Source organism: Monodon monoceros, unplaced genomic scaffold (assembly GCF_005190385.1).
Source record: "Monodon monoceros isolate NGI ecotype Baffin Bay Population unplaced genomic scaffold, NGI_Narwhal_1 Super_Scaffold_2, whole genome shotgun sequence".
Taxonomy (NCBI): domain Eukaryota; kingdom Metazoa; phylum Chordata; class Mammalia; order Artiodactyla; family Monodontidae; genus Monodon; species Monodon monoceros.
This window is the reverse complement of record NW_021703776.1, coordinates 15,315,173-15,332,250: the sequence shown is the minus strand read 5'-3', so window position 1 is coordinate 15,332,250 and position 17,078 is coordinate 15,315,173. Positions and strand designations below refer to the sequence as shown.

Genomic DNA, 17,078 nt, shown 5'->3' with positions numbered 1-17,078 from the left:
TTTGTCAGTAGCAAGGTGCTTAATCTCCCTTTTTTTTTCTGTGGTTGTTTTCGAGTTTCATGCCATTGTGGTCAGAAAAGATACTTGAAATAATTTCTATACTCTTGAGGCTTGTTTTGTGCCCTAGTACGTGGTCAATCATAGAGAATGTTCCATGTGCACTTGAATGTGTAGTTTGCTTTTTGGGGGGATGTAATGTCCTGAAGATATCAATTAAGTCTAACTGTTCTCTTGTTAGGTGGCAATACTTTAAAGTCACAATGCCCTAAAAGTTGCTTCTGTTGTTCTCTTGCCTAGAGCAAGGAATACTTAGAGGAGTTTTTGGAGATTGGAGCAGTCAGGGAAATGGTGAACGTAGCTCAGGCTACTTCCTTCCTCTTTAAATCTCCACCTGGGAATCCAACTGGGAGGTGATTTTAGGGGTGGATTTGTAGAGGATATTGACCCAAACAGATGACTGATATTTGTTTATAGACATGAGAAAAAAATTAGCATCTCTATGAAGGCAGTCAGCTTGCTTTTAAATCCAACTTTACAGTGAAAATAAATAAATTCTTTGCTACATCAGGGAAAGTAACAATGAGTTTAAGAATGATTCCATTTATATAAAAGCACTGTACTTTATTTAACTCCATACAAAATGTGGCGATTAAAAACATTACCATGTGATTTTGCTTTGGTCACACACTGTAGCCATCTTTTACTTATAGCTCCTTCTCCTCTGTTACAAGCAGGTGCTGTAAACAGCCACTTTCTGGCTTATATCTTTTAGGAGTGAACGGACTTCTCCTTCCAGTCTTACTAATTCTTGAGCTTTGTCTTCTAGATATTTTTGATTGTCCTCATATTTTCTTTCTAAATCTGTGGGAGATGAAAAGATCTGAGCAGTTACACTACTATGATGATCTCAAAATCAAATACGGATCCTTTTTGCCTATAGGCGACAGAGTGAATAGATGTTTACCATTTAAATAAACTAAAAAATCGTGAGTCTTAAGTGAAAGAAAAAAACCCCTACCTTTCAGGAGTTGCAGCTTGCTGTTTGCTTGAGCCAAAAGTGTTTTTGCTTCGTTTTGGAGCAGTTCAGCTTTCCTTCTGGCATCAGCTGACTCTTCAGTTTTTTGGGCAATTATATTTTCCACTTTCTTGTACTTTTCGTCAAGTTCACCGTCCAGAGTCTGCAGTTCCACATTTCAGCACAAAGAGGTAATAGCATCAGCAGTTATATTTAAGACTGGTAAACGGTGGCAAGCTTGGATGAGATTACACTTGCATGGCAAGCAGTCTGAATTAAAGGCCATGACCAAGGGTACTCAGGCTTCAAGCTCCCCAGTAGTAAATAACTGAAAACGTTAACTTGAAACAGTGGAATTAAGATACAACGTTGACATGAGTTTTTAAAATGAAAGATCTTAAAGACATGTCGGGGTAGGTCTTTGCGGACGGATTAGTACTTTTCTATGGAGATGTCGTAGGAGAATGCATGGAGGGAGAGTTTGAGAATTAATTAGGGTTTCTCAGAGGTAGGTTTGCCGAGATCCAAATTTAGAGATCAAAAGAAGCCAAAAAAAAAAAAAAATGGTAAGACCGTCTTGATTGTGACTAATTTAGGGTTGATAGAGACTTGCTGTCAGGAAAATCAGAGGGAAAAGGCAGATTTAACAAAAGGAAGGGAGGGCAAGATTGTAGCACAAGTGGGGTTAATGGGGGTTTGGAAAGATGGTTGTGAGGAATTTCATGTCAAGGGGTTTTCTTATTTCTAGTGAAATTTAATATTGATGCAACAAAGTGTTCTCTAAGAAGACTACTTGGGAGATTTACGCTCTCAGACCTGTAGGGACCTAGACCAGAATGAAAAAAGACAGATGAGGCAGTAAACTTATTGTTCTCTTCCCCAAACCACAGGTGTAGGGAAGTCACCTGTATGTAATGCCTAAAAGCTAGTCGCTTCTAGGAAAAATCTCGACTTCACGTCAGTTTATAGCACCCTACTATTCGTTTCAACACTGCTCTGAAAAAAGGTTTCTTTAAATATTTGCTTACAGAAATTTAGAAATTAAATGTGTCTCAATGATTAACTTGGCTTGTAGTAAGAAATTTAAGCTTGAGACTTTCCTCTGCAAAATATAGTATTGTCCACTGAGAAGGAAGAGGTGAGATAAGGGTTCCCTACTAGCTGTTGTCTGTTAGGAATTCTTTAAGCATGTTCGACGCTGCTTTGAAAGATTTCTCAAAGGGCCAGGTAATTTACTGTTTGCCATAAAGGTCTTCCTAATTGAAATACAAGCTCAATAATGCTTGTTTTAATTTCACTTTTCTAAACCCTTATCCAGGTTTGGACTTGAGGGCCTACATCACGTGTATGGACACATTTATATCCACCCCCATTCTTTTCCATCTGTGTCTCTGAAGACTGCTCTTTCAAAACAGGTCACTTGGAGGAGACTAGTTGCTCCTTTATCCACATAGCTGTGACGTTCCAAAGGTTTACTTACCTTCTTAACATCTTCTGCACTTTGTTTCACAGTATATACTACTTTTTCAATATATTCTGCCTCCCCAGAGTTCTGGGCAGCTTTCCGCTTAAGTTCTTCCACGTTTCTCTCTAGCTCGCTGAGGCGCTGGGAGGCATTGAGCAAGGTTTCCTCGGAAGCTGCTGTTTCAGACTCGATCTAAAAGCGTCATCATTCAGCAAGCCATTAATTCAAGAAGTGGTAGCAAGTGCTATGACTACAGTGTAGAGGAAGATTTAAAAAGCTGCTATGACATTGCTCTAGAACAAAAGAAATTTCAAGAAAGCTTATATAAAGTGCCCAAGTTTAAAATAGTCTCTGTTCTTTCACTACTTCTGCTGGTCTAGGCTGAAATTTTTGTAAAATTTTTCGTTACTGAACCACCTCCAGGCAGCTTGGTGTGTTGAGAAAGCACTTTAAGAACTTGCCTAGTGTTCACAAAGGAGCAGATGTGAGTAGAGGGATAGCCACACAACCTTCTGAAGTATTATGGGTGGAAAAATTGTAACTTCCAGTTTTTTTTCTATCAACTGTAAATATTAAACTCTAGTAGCATAGTACTTCAGAAACGACATGGAAATCAGGAATGTTAAAACACTGAAAAGTTACTATAGGATTGTGAGATGGCATAGGTCTGGGAATGTTATAACTGGAAGCTATAAGTGCTCAAAATTATTTAGGGAAAAAGTATCTTATCTGTGCAACTGGTGAGGGTCCACGTTTGCTCTCATTTCAAAGTAATTAGTAACCGTTGTTTTTAAAGCTAGCCAGAGTAAGCCTGAACCATAACAGAAGAACCAGTTTCACTGAGCACCTAATTTTTCTGAAAAATGATCTTCAAGGCAGGGTCTATTCCACAGAATTACTCTGAATAACAATGTGGTAACTAATGGGTCAGTACATGCATATGCTAGAATTTGTAACAATTTGATTCTTATCTGAGAGTTCACCCATTAGTTAACTTAGAAAACAATTCTTAGGGACTATTCTTACAAGATAACCCTTACAGTTTTAAGTAGGCGAATAGTTCGTGTCAAGCTTTCATTAGTGTGGTTTAGGTAAAGGCTCTAATTTTTTTTTTTTTTTTTACTGTTAACCTGAAACACTTCTGCCCACCATTATTAACTTGCAACAACAAGCCGGATATCGCACCTATTAACATGTTAACAACACACTGACAAATTTGAAAATCCTAGAGATAGAAAAAACAGTAATTGAAAGGGTTAGAATGTAGTCTGGTGGGAAAACATAATTTTTCTAAACTTGAACACGTAGCCTGAAGAAAGGGCCTTAAATTGCTCATAATGTAAGAAAGTGGCTTGGGAACGGTCCAGCTTCATTCTACTGAGAGTAATGGAATACGGGAAGATGGGCTTTTATCAACTACTGGTAGGGAAAGCAGGCTGACAAGGCAGTTCCCAAGATTTTAAACATTAGGGGTCGTTGGCTTGAGAAGGGGGATAGCAGCAAGTAATAAGAGCATCTAACTTCAAAGTGTATTCTGAGAACATAAGGAGGGGTTAAACGAGTCATCCGTTTTCTTTACCCAGTTTCATAAAAAATGAACTTTCCTAAGATTGGAAGGAAAAATTTGCCTCTAGAACTGATGAAAGAATAAAACAGAATTAGTTTGCATTACTTGTAAGAGAAGTTTTTAGAATAAAGCACTAAATCCACGTGAAAAGTTCTTAGTGTCTCTAGGGTATTTTGCTTATAGATTTCCCATGCATTCTGAACAAAACATTGTTTAGCTGTAAGAGCTCTACTAGGTTCCTCTAAAACTGGGTGTTTGTTAGAAGCAGACATTTTGTGAATGATCACCTCATAAATCTTGAGGCACCGGTCTTACATGCAGTTGCTTTTGGGCTGCAAAACCTTGCTCTGTTCGTCCTCCCTCTCCAGCCAGAGATGGTCTAAAACTGGATAAGAGTAAGAGTGTGCTTCATACTAAATAAAATCTGTGTGATTCCTTGAAGGAACAGGAAACTCTTTTTATCTTTCTTAGGCTTTCTGTGGGGATGAAAATGAGAGGGGGGTTAACGTTTCTCTTTAGAGTCCTTTTTCTTCCTTGAAAATGACACTTTTAGCACCTTGTGCGATGGGAGTAGTTTAGATTTACTGAAAGGACTCCTTTAGTGTTCGATTGTAAGAATTTTCATAGATATCAGAAAAGAAGTGCATTTGACAGTTAAGAGTATATGCGCCTGTGTTTTCTCCCACACGTAATAATGATTGCAATCTCTTACTGAAGTTAGCAGGTTCTGGGTTCCTTGGATGTCTTCATCTGCTTGTTTAATTGCCTTCTCTGCTGCAATCTGGGCCTTTTCTGCTTCTTCCAGAGCTTCCTTTACCATGTCTGCAGTGACTTTAACATCTGTTGCACTGTTGCTGAGTAAAAGAATGAGACAGTGTATTATATGTGAACGTGAAAAAAGTACTTCCTCGCAGAAGAGAGCATTTCTTTTAAAGAAAAGCCTTCCTGAAATGACCCTGAGAGACTCACGTGGAGAAATACTTTATTCAATGCTAGATACACAAAGCCCCCCCTAAATGCCATAATACTGTCTTCAGATACCTGGCTCTTTGAGCTTCTTCTAACAACATCTCAGCTCTGGCAATGTCAGCAGCACTCTGCTGTAGAATAACCTCTACTTGAGAAAGGCTTTCAACTCGTTCACGAATATCTTCTGTCAAGTTCTGTAACTGCTGTGGGGTGCTAGGCATTTCCATTTTCAGTACTTCGTTAGCAACTGCTTCAATGCTGTCCAGGTCAGCACTATCCTCTGTTAAAAGCAAAGATATTCCCGTGAAGAGGTGAAAATCATAGATGGTTCACTCATTCAACCACTTACTGGTCATCTACTATGTGATCAGCATGGTGGGGTTACACCAAGACAAAGGTACTTCAAGAGTTTTTAATCTAGGTTGGGGAGATGAGACCTGCACACAGGAACAGTATTGCAGACAGTGCGTACTACTGGAGTTGGTTGTAGGCTGGGGTCGTCAGGTAAAACTGTGGAGGGTGAGGAACTGATCAGGTTTTGAAGGATAACAGGATTTGAGAGAAGAAAGAACATCTCTGGCTGGAGAGGCAGGATGGGCAGAGCAAGTTATGTGGAAGTTGAGTGAAGCGAATGGTTCTGATTGTAGAAAACGATACAGGCCAGGGTAAAAAAGCTGGGTCTTGCTCCTAAAGGGCAATGAAAACTTTCAGTTGAGGTTGAAAAATTAGGTAGGAAACTACTGTGAATGCAGAGGTAAGTGCTGAAATTCCTAATGAATTATCTGGATTCAGGAAACTACAGAAAGGGAGAAAATCCAGTCAGAAGCAAGAGAATCAGGGAGAAAATCCAGTCAGAAGCAAGAGAATCAGGATAGTTGCCTTATCAAAGAAGCCAGGGAGTTTCGAATGTGATGTCAAATGTGAAAAGAGGTCAAAAGATACCGGAGTTTAAACTTTAAATATGTCATTGCTTTTTTTTTCTTCTTATAAACTGTGAAAGAACAGAACATAAAAATGGAGCCCTGAGGGTTTAAGCACAGGATAATATATGAATATTCCATAAGATACCCTTAGCAAACTGAGAACAAAGCTGATATGCTTAAAATGACAGTACAGAAAGATGAGAAGTGCATGGATCCTAGAACGATGGAGCTATTCTACTATTGAACTTACTGTGTGTTATAATATATACATCCCTTTTTTTGATTAAGTCCATTTCAGTTGAGAGTTTTCTTTAACTTGCAGCCAAAACTATCCTGAGTGGTAACACTCAAACTGTGACCTGCAACATTTGTGAGCTGGACCACAAATCCCAGAGATTTTCGATTTCTGTACAGAACACTTAAGGTATAGAGCTCTGTAACTAACTATAATATCCTATAAATAATAGGATTACAAGGCTTTAGGGACAATGTCAAAAAAGCTCTACTTTGAATTAAGGTTCTTATGACACATTATATGTAATCTCTAACACAAATTCCAAATTTAGTTCTCATAGTGCATGTCTGACTTCTTGATTTGTTACGTGGGTATCACATCGGGTGTGTCTGTATCAGCATAAATTAGAGGTTATTTACATATACATTTAAAAATTTGGAAGCATTTTATTCCCTGCAAGAATTTTTTATCTACAAGGCAGTTTTGAATTATGGCCTCTCAAACACTGTTAAAAAACTGTTGGACAGGAAGAAATGTCTAAAAGTAAAATGAAAAAGTTCCTTACGGGTCAAAAAGTTCCTGATTTGCTTGATCAGATTTCTCAGATCCTCATTGCTCTTGTCCACTTTTTCTTTGGTAGCATTGGTTTTCAACAGAACAGCTTGAGCATTCTGTTTTGCCTCATCTGCCCTCAGTTTTGCTTCAGAGACCTATGTATGGGGAATAAAATAAATGGTCCAGAAGATGATGTCGAAAAACTTAAGTATTTGGAGTCATGGCTTTTAGAAACAAACATCTCCCCTTCACCCATATTATATTCTTGTATAGACAAAGTATTCACTATACCAGTTCCTATACAACAGTCTTACATAGCTAGGGCTAGCATATAAAATGTTTTTCTAGTTGTTTTTAATTCCTCCAAAACATTTGGTGGTGTAGAAGATGTTCCGTTAGTCTTTTTCTCAGGTACCAACCTACATACTTCAGTTAACAGGAAGTTAGTATCTTCATGTCACTTCAGAAGAATAAAGGCTCAATTGAAATAACAGCTGGAGGTATTCATAACCCTGGACCCATAGTTAGTACATGGTTATTTCAAATTATTGTGAGAAGCAAGCAGATTCTTAAACCATCTATGAATAAAAACTTCCTCCTCTCTTTCCCTGACCTCACAAAAACTTAGGCCTTTTCGTTTTAGTCAGCATTTGGAATTGACTTGTCCCATTCAGATCCTCCAGTCCATAACGGAAAGGAAACAAACAAAACAGCCCATCCATTGAATTACCGTCTTGGAGAGCCGTTCCACCTCAGCCAGGGCACTCAGGACATCTCGGTCAAAGTCCATGGCTTTCTGCCAGGCGCCGTGTGCGACAGCGACCAGCCCGCCACAGCCGGGCCCCCCACACTGCTTCTGTCCTTCGTCGGTTCTGCAGTTTGGGCCGCCACATTCGGTCTCGGAACAGGAAGCTCCCGGAGGTGTTCCACACGTCTGCAGCGAGCCAAGGAACAAGCACGGGGTGCAGAGTGAGTCCGCTGCAGCCAACAGCTGTGCAGAGCCTGGGTGGCCCCAGAGAGCGTGTAGGTGGTCCTCAGCGAGGGTGCTTGAAAACAGTGTTCAGGATAGAGCGGAGCAAAGAGCTCAGGGCTGAGCTAACCCGCTTAGTTCCAAGGAAACGATGATTTACAGCCCTGCATCAGTACCTTCTGCCCTAATGAACTGCAAGGCTATATGGGTTCTGTGCAGGGTGCAAATGTTATCTGCTCCATCAGGCTGAAGTCAGCCCATATGAAAGCCAAAGAATGTGTCCCGTCCCCTTTCTCCTAACTGGTAGGATTTACCAAAAAAAAAAAAAAAGTATTGAGAACCTTCTTTAGACCTAGCACCCTTGTTAACTGTTCTGGTGAGAAGGGTGATATAAAAGGCCCGTTATCGGGCCTTTTAGTAACTTCCCATCTAGTAAGGAAGACAGGATCATTCTAGGTAAAACGGCCAAGAACAGGTCAGATGCTGCAAGTGCGAAGGAAAGCAGGCAAAGCAGAGACCACTGAGTATTACTGTAGTTTGGGAAGGAGTACTGGCTGGTGGGATCTGTGCAGGGGAAGTGGGGGAACATTCCACAGGGGAGAGGAAGAGAGAAGACAAAGGTACGGGTATAACTTTCCAAATAACCTCCCAACGGCCCTGCCAGACTCCTCCTTTCTTATCTACCAGAAACTTCCAAAGACCAGGGCTTGGTTGTAGAATATACACAGCAAATTGATAAATTACAAGATTGCTATATGATGGAAAAGGCTGAGCAGGAAGAAAAATTACATTTAGAGCTATCTACCCTTTTGTGGAAAATGGTCACGTTGAAAAGAGGCAAAAGCTATATATACTACAGTGAAAAACAGTTAACTATACTACAGTGAAAAACAGTTAACAGGATACTCCCAAACAAGTACTCCTTTTAATAAGTAAAAGAGTAGTTTTTGAATAAATACAGTCACCTGTTTAACCTAATAGTTTTGTAATAATTATAATCCCATTATATCTCAAAATAATAGTCATTAATGTGTCTGGTTTACAGCACATAAAAAGCTTCAGAAAATAACATTTATTCCGCATGCTGTACAAGAACATGAGCCTTAATCAAGAAGAGATGCTTTCTAAAAGCTATCTGGCAGCACACTAGAAGATCTGTTTTGTTTCAGCAGCCTGGCAGGCTTAAAAAAAAACCCAGCATGGGTCTAACTAAATATACACAAAGACAAGAACCAAAGGTACTTGAAAAACACAAAGGAGCAAAAATTTTTCTACACGATAAGTGGTGGTATGGACTCTATAAAGGGAACTCTCGCAGGATCATTAACACACGCACAGAGTGGGAGATGGAAGGAGCGTAGGCTGTTCCTAGGCCAGGCCCCTGACGGAAAGCAGGCCCAGGGCAGGGCTCCCGCTCCTGTGGCCAGAGGGCACCCGCTGCAGCCCCCCCGCTCCCGAGACACCCTCTGCTGCAGAGCAGACATCCTTTAGCATGCTTGTCTGCTCTTCATTTTAGTTTGGAGAGATTCTGTTTGTGATGACTAGTTTTTAATTAGAATTTATAAGGAAAGAGCCAATATACCAAAGGAAGAAAGATTTGGCATTTCACGCTCGCCTGTGATGGCTTTGTCTCAGGTGCGATTACACATTGATCTAGGCCTCTTTCTCTATTAGAGAAATGGTGACAGGAGATCTCCTAACTCCTTATTTCCATTAGATGCCATCAAGTTTCCTAAGATAATGAAAATATAACCTTGTAGGCATTGATTAGAAAGCACAGTGTGTTTTTGTCTATTTCGGGGAGGGGGGTGGGGGGAGAAGGCTGAGAGGGCGGGGGACTGTTACTAAGACAAAATTGTAGCGAAGCCTGAACTCGGCTTCCTAGGAACCCACCTTCCCCCTTGTACTGACCCTCTGTTCTAAGCTAAGAGGGCAGAAGCCTTATAAAATAAAGGTACAGTATATAGAAACATCCTCCTCTCTCAGATGGGTGCTCTTCCGTGAAAAACAATAAGGGAGCAAGAGGAAGAAACAGACTTAGTTTGGCTTTTGTTTTTGGCTTTCTGCCTGATTTTCATTGAACTCGCTACTCAGTTTCATTTGGCTTCAGAGTTACTTTTTAAAAGCTTCCGGGAAATGAATCCACTTCCTAGACTGGTCTTCACTAGGTAAAGTTACTGGGACAAGGGAGCATTTTAACACCCACCCACCCATGAAAAAAAATTCTTTAGCGCCCTTCAGTTTTTTTAAGAAGTCTCTCCCAGAATGATTCTCAATTGCTCCCCTGAGATGGAGTTTGCACTTCAAATCAGAACAAAGTAAAAAATGTCCACAGTATATAAAAAGGATCCAGTTTAGATAAGAAGGCAGTGACTCAATTCAGCAGCCTTGGGATAGTAGTCCTGATTCTGGGTTGTACCACAGAGAAACCTCTAGGAGAGAGGAAGGTTGGAAACCCACACACTGTTGTGTTTAATCTGGCTTGGTCACTGGATACCCCAGACTGTGGGCCAGAGACTGAGCCGCGGAGTTTCCCTCCTGCTGACTCATTTGCAAAGTGGACAATGTTAAAGACAAAGCAGGGTGTTTTTTCTCCTGAAGCATGGCAGCCTTGAGGCCAAACCCTCAAACCTTACCATTTCGGCAGCAGCTGAAAGGTCAAGACTTTGTAGTTTGCCTGCCAGTTCATCCAGAAGGCGGGCCTGCTCCTCCTGTTTTTCCCTGAACTGGGACTCTCGCTCCAACATCAAGTCTTCCACTCTGTCCCGAGTGCGGGCCGACTGCTCCACGGGGCCACTGGAATCTGTGGTGGAGGCGTTCACACGCTCCTCTGCCTCGAGAGACATCTGGAAATACTTGGTGATGCTGTCCAAGGCGCCTAGGGCATGAAATGAAATTGCCCATAGTTAATCCCCTTGTACTCGATCTCCCCATCAAGCAACGGCTGTATTTCGCGTCTAAACTGACCTTATGTGGTTTTGTTTTAAAATTCAAGGAATAAAATCTTTATGAAGAAATGTAACTTTCCTCTCATGATCAATGAATACACTTTGTCCCGTTAGCACCTAACTCTGGCTCTGGAGGATGCCAAACATCTGGATTAGAAAATTAAGTCGATCACGCAGATGTTGTTCCTACACACAGGCAAGCTTCCAGTTCTCTCTAAGTAGCTGGTGTCAGGCAGCCTGTAGATTACATGTCCAGATGATTTTTCCCTTTTCTCACTTAACTATTTCGATCCACTCAAATGGCTAACATTATATACATAAAACAGCTTGACGTGTTTTGGCTTTAAGGATCTAGCCAAAAAAATAAGCAATCATGCATAAAGCAGGATGGATAGGGTGATCTGACACATTTTTAACTTTCTTTTGCTTTGGGGAGGGAAGGTCCTATAATACGGCCTTCGATACCAATAAACGATTTGAAAATGTGATTTCCTGACCAAGTAACATTCGTGAATATAAAACGATATGCAGAAGTATCAACTTAATTTCTTAACTTTTTACAAGAGCCCGTTTCCAAGAGAAGCCAAGGAGGTAAACCACTAACTGGAAAAAAAATTTAAAAATCAGAAAACGCATGCCATTCTAATGCAACAACCACTGCTCGCTCCATGCAACCCCTTCTGTGCCCCATGTCCCATGTTTGTAAAATGGGGACTTTAATCCTCATTTGTGCCAGAGTCTCAATGAGAAAAAGCTTAAAAATGATTACAAAGCACTTAATTTTCTTCTGAAAGTGCTCTATTAAAAGGTTAGACAGGTGGTAAAATCCATTGCCCAGGATTAAGTATTTGCACAAAAAAATGCTCACCCCGAATATCTGAATTTTTGATAAATTCCAGTTGTTCAGCAAGCTCCTTCACTGTGTTATCCAGGCTTTCTGCTTCTGTCTGTAGAGCGTCTAGTTCTCTGGCCGTGCTGTTGTTTTGCGTAGCTGTGTCGGATAAATTTATTTCTACTTGAGCCATCTTTTCTGTAACATCTTTGGTTAGTTTCCTGTAAAGAGGAGGACACATTTACCTAAGGAAAATAAACCAAAGGGAAAACTCGAAGTCTCAATTTTACATTTTCTACTAATACTTTATCTATTACTCTGTAATTTCAGACCGATTCAGTAGTCTGTAATTATCTTTAAGTACTGATTTTATTCTTATCATTAAGAGACTCTGTTAAATCTAATAATTTTTCTTTCTTCAAGACTTTGAAGAAAAACACAGCAGCACCGCTCAGCTGTGTTGTGGCAGATGGACTACAGGAGTGATTCCGAATGTCTGATGTAACATGAGCACAGATCCAGAGCGTGGAGTACCAGCTCTGTACGTAAGCAGCTTCAAGCCCATACAATCCCACAAACTCGAAAGATGTAAGTGACTCCAGTGTACAATTATGCCTCCCAGCCACCCACCAAAAATGCTCTCATGTGAACCTCAGGGATCTCCTTCAAGATGGGACATTCAGAAAGCAAGCCCCACCGCCACCAGGAAGCAACCCAGTGGGAGCAACCCAGAGGAGCTTTTCATACCCGACCCCTTTCAAGCCACGTCTCATCAAAGGAGCCTCCTCCTTCCACCAACAAAGCAACCCTTTCGTTTTTCCTGAGAAAGAAGGTAGTACCAGTAAGAATGGAATATGATAACCATTTAGCTTTCACAATATTTCATTTGGAATCTAAACCCAACTGCATTTTGTTCTGTATCTTCCTGTTTCCAAAGCTGTACTTTCGGCATCTATTTGTAAATTACTCGTATATACAGTGGGCATGTGTGTATGTATCTCAAAGAAAGGAATATTTGAGAAGACCTTACCCCTGGGGTATCACCTAACTCAGTATTGTCTTCTCAGGAATATAATTGTACAAAAAACGGGGAAAATGCAGAGATGCTGAAAGGTTGGGGGCCAGTCGAAAAATGATGTTTAAGGCTGAGAGAATACCATGACCCAACTCAAAGAAAAAGTGCTTAAAAGGATTTGCGGGATAAATTACATTTAGTAAACCTGATGGCTCTTTTCCTGAGGCTAGTTTCTTTTTTTTCAGTGCTTTGCTTTTATTAATCGGTTGATTCACAGAAGGCTTTCATTTCTCCTCAGGTCTCGTACAATGTTATACTTTTACAAAGTCAAATCTCACATTGTATATTTGTAAATAATGTCCCTTTGGATCCTAGACCATGCGTCCTTGGATACTGTGTTGAAAAAAGATTGATGAAATTGGTGTTCCTGAGGTGATTACAATCTGTCTGATTAGGTGAAGAGTGAAGGTAGGACCAGGGCTGTCTGAGGAGTGTAGTCGCTCTTGTTTTGCCTTAAGGTGCATGGCACCCAGGTCAAGACATCATTTCCTAAATGGGCTTGCACTCAGACCAGGGCCTTCCATGGCTCATTATCGCTACATGTAAGAAGGCTGAGCTGTACCACGGTCTTTTTAATAAGGCTGAGTTCCTCACTAAGTGCATTATGGCCCCACATCAGACATCGCCTAACACCCTGGTCAACCGCATGATCTTGGCCATGAGATCTGAGGCTTGAAATCCAGGGACTAGTTACTTTAAATCTAGGTCTAGGAAGGTACTTGAGCTAATGTCAGCGGTTAGCTTCCTGCTTCTCATACACAGTGCTGAGATGAAAAGGCCATCTCACTTCTTAGAGATGCTGATTAAAAGTCCCATCACACAAAAATGTTACCGTAGTTCTGTCACGATATAATATCGCCTTAATGTATAGGACTTAGCCATGAAACAACCCCCTTGCTCATGCCAAATGGTGAGTCTACAGTAAAAACCCATAGCATTTGGGGAAACACAAATGCTTCATACCCTTTCCTGTTTTGTCCTTTAGCCTAGACCTTATGCTGTTTTGGGTTGGGGCCGGGGCGGGGTGTCCTTTTTGGCAAAGGGAGTTGGGATGTTTGAGAGCAGGAAAGATGACTGACTGGGAGAAATGGGAGAAAAAAATGGGAGAAAGTTCAGCATCACTTTGCTCAATTCTCTCTGCTTCCACTGGCAAAATACACACTTTCCAATTAGAGAGATGATTACCCAGAGAAGGGCTAAGAGGAGGAATTTTCATCACAGAGAACTTGTTATAATTAGATGAATGAAGCACTGCTCTAGTGGACCAACAGCCGAGCAGTGGAAATAACCTAGAAATAGGAGTCTTATTTGTGGTAATGGACTTTTCCTGGTAGTAGCAAAACATATAATAACAATTCATTACTGTTTTCTGCAATTACCTTACCATTTCATAGATCAGTCCTTTTGTCACTCTGTCAGGGAAAGGTAAATACTATCCTCCCCTCCTCCGCAGGAGAGAAGAGAGAGGCTTAGAAATGCGTGAGTCATTCAAGTTCACAAGCCTAGCAAGTAACCCAGCTGTGACTGCCTTAAGGATCCTTTGTCTCTGAATCCAGCATCCTTGCCATTCTACTGCCCGAGAGTACTGTTTGCAGAGAAGAGTGCTGAATATACGTTCACACATTTTGCACTGCAATCTCTGCAACTCTGGTCCCCAACAGTGAGCCAGCGCCCACTCACCCCCATGCCCAGAGCGGCGACTGCTGGGAAGACAAATGGCCCAGTCACCTGTTTTCACTCACAGCACTAACCACGCCTCCTGGTGGAAGGGCCACGCTGTGGATTCATCGAGCGGAAACAGCATCGTGAGCGGTTACTCTGGTCCATCAGCTACTTACTCTGCTTCCTCAAAGAGGTTCCCGATGTTCTTCAGCGGCTCGGCGGCTGGGCTCTGGGCCAGGATGTCTCTGATCTCGTTGACTTTCTTCTCCACCGAGTCCACGGTCTCCCGGTAAGGCCCAATCACGCCACTGATCTTCAAGGCCTTGGCTTTCTCCAGGAACTTCCGGGTCCTGTTGGTCAGCTCGGCGATGATCACGTCCCAAAGGGCAAAGCACTGGTGGCAGGGCATGCAGTCGGGGAAGACGCCCGAGTACCCCCGAGTGCACTTGTCACAGCGTGGACCCTCCACACCCTCGACGCAGACACACTGGCCGGTGGACTGGTCACACTGCGGTGTCTCGATGCCCCTGGGGTCGCAGTCACAGGCTAGAAGGGAGACGGCAGTGCTGGCTGAGCTACTAGAGCCCCAACCTCAGCGACTTAGAATCCTCAGTCACCGTTACAATGGGAAGGTTTGTAAATGGTCCACGACAGTTTACCAACGGTTTGCAAAGAGACTGCAACTGCTTCCTCCAGAACACACGTTATCTCAACCCTGGCTAATCACGTCTTAACTATAACAGTGATGATGGTTGTTTTAAGTGAACACCATTGTACACCATTGTGCCCGCCCTTGTACAGATGGTTTACGTGCGTCATCTCATTTAAGCCTCAACATGACCCCACAGGAACCAGGTGTTGCAATCATCAGTTCTAGGGATGCGGAAACTGAGGTTTAGAGAGGCTCCGTGACTGCCGAGTCTTCCAGCAAGGAAACGGCCAAGCCAGGCTTCTGTCTCAGCACTTGGCAGGGTCCAGAGCCTGTGCTCTTAAGCTCTGTCCTGCCTTTGCCTCCCTCTTTTTTTGACCCGTCTGCAGATCCTCCCAGGACAGACAATTCAGGTGACAGCCTGGTGACATGAGGCCTCTGGCCTGAGATACAGCAGTAATGAGCAACACACCAACATCCCTCTACCTGGTCACAAAGCACAACAGTGAATGCTTGATGAAATGCAATAAAGTTGATAAAAAGAAAACGAAATCAGGCAGAAGCCTCAGGAATTCCAAGTATCCGATTTAAAAGGCTTTCAACTCAGTATCCTCTAACTCGTGGGTGGGTGTCTGCCATTGTGATAACCACCCCTAGCCCTAAGAGCAGAGGCTCATAAAACATCTGAAGTGATAGGAAAGGCCTTGGGAGCCATTCAGTCCCAACCTCTCACTGGCCCAACAGGGTGGGCACCTTAGGCAGAACCAAATGGTACAGGGTGAAATCTGCGTTCTTGGCCAACGGCCTGTGGCTGAGATTACCCATCACGATGCCTATGCCTTTGAACCCTGGCTCAGAGTCCCAAAGCTCAGGTGACTAACTTGGTTTTATATCAACACTTGACATTTCACAGTATCTGTACAGTGTTTGAATAACAAAAGGTCTGTACACACATCTTACTGCTGGCCTTAAATCCTTTCTGGGAAAAGGTGGGGATAAAAACAAAAACAAAAAGATCCTATTTCCCTAACTAGATTGTGGACTCCAAGGGCAAAGGTACACCTGTAACCATTTCTCCATTCTCAGCTCTGAGCACAAGGTCAACTTGCAAACTGGAGTTCAACCGTCTTTCCCAAACGAGCCTTTAACCTCGCTTTTGATACAGGTATGCAAGAGACATCCATACACCCCTACAAAAGAAAATAATCCTCCTAAGACGCAATGTCAACTGTGGCAAAGCATAACAGAATCATCCTCTCCGAGGTAGCTCTGCACCCCAGTGCTCACAGCAGCACTATTTACAATAGCCAAGACACGGAAGCAACCTAGTGTCCATCAACAGAGGAATGGATAAAGATATGGTGTATAACACACACACACACACACACAAAAGGATAAAGAAGATATGGTGTGTACGTACGTACACACACACACACACACACACACACACACAATATTACCCAGCCATCAAAGAAGAATGAAATAATGCCATTTGCAGCAACATGGATGGACCTAGAGATTATCATTCCAAGTGAAGGAAGTCAAAGACAAATATATGATATTGCTTATATGTGGAATCTAAAAAAAAAAAATGATACTGATGAACTTACTTACAGAACACATAAACCCTGAGACATAGAAAACAAACTTACGGTCACCAAAGGAGAAAGGTGAGGGAAGGGAGGGATAAATTAGGAGTTTGGGGTTAACATATATACACTACTATGTATAAAATAGATAAACAACAAGGACCTACTGTGCAGCATAGGGAACTACACAATATTTTGTAATAACCTATAGGGGGAAAGAATCTGAAAAAGAATATGTAACGATCACTGTGCTGTACATCTGAAACTAACACAACACTGTAATTAAAAACAAACAAAAACAAACAAAAAACCCCTTCTTGAGTCAATAGGTATGATTGCCTCTGAAAGACTTTCTAATAAAACATCTTCTAGAACCAGTTTCACCGATGGTCCTGAGAAACAAAACGCCTCTATCCTCCAAAGCCAGAAAGACGTGTTTGTGGCTTGGACCGTTCACCTGAACATCCTCACACCTTGCCTTGTATTGTTTAGCTTTTCCTGGCCTTTGTTCGCCAACTACACTCCACGATCTCAAGCGGCAAGTTTGAGTAGCACAGCATTGTAATAAGAGCGCAGGCTGCCTGGTGGTGAATCCTGCCTTCCCCGCACCCAGCTATGCGGCCC

The 17,078-nt window shown here is 42.0% G+C and overlaps 2 protein-coding genes across 4 annotated transcripts in view; one reads left to right on the top strand and one right to left on the bottom strand.

Moving 5' to 3' along the window:
• The window catches only part of DLD (dihydrolipoamide dehydrogenase), a 52,689-nt gene extending 38,318 nt beyond the window's left edge, over positions 1-14,371 (top strand). Inside the window, exons 15-16 of one of the 2 annotated variants that reach the window (XR_003795105.1) lie at positions 11,903-12,311; positions 14,008-14,371. The gene's annotated coding sequence lies outside the window, so the exon portion shown is untranslated. Of the gene's footprint in view, positions 1-11,902 lie in introns of both variants that reach the window. The other variant, XM_029232998.1, reaches the window with a different exon arrangement.
• The window catches only part of LAMB1 (laminin subunit beta 1), a 74,521-nt gene continuing 57,489 nt past the window's right edge, over positions 47-17,078 (bottom strand). The window contains exons 23-32 of one of the 2 annotated variants that reach the window (XM_029232995.1): positions 14,393-14,762; positions 11,516-11,700; positions 10,336-10,577; positions 7,460-7,663; positions 6,740-6,884; positions 5,089-5,296; positions 4,760-4,901; positions 2,496-2,672; positions 1,019-1,178; positions 47-861 (exon numbers count right to left, since the gene is read on the bottom strand). In XM_029232995.1, coding sequence (XP_029088828.1) covers positions 725-861; positions 1,019-1,178; positions 2,496-2,672; positions 4,760-4,901; positions 5,089-5,296; positions 6,740-6,884; positions 7,460-7,663; positions 10,336-10,577; positions 11,516-11,700; positions 14,393-14,762 — 1,970 coding nt within the window. In that variant the 3' untranslated portion in view covers positions 47-724. The remainder of the gene's footprint in view (positions 862-1,018; positions 1,179-2,495; positions 2,673-4,759; positions 4,902-5,088; positions 5,297-6,739; positions 6,885-7,459; positions 7,664-10,335; positions 10,578-11,515; positions 11,701-14,392; positions 14,763-17,078) is intronic. The other variant, XM_029232996.1, reaches the window with a different exon arrangement.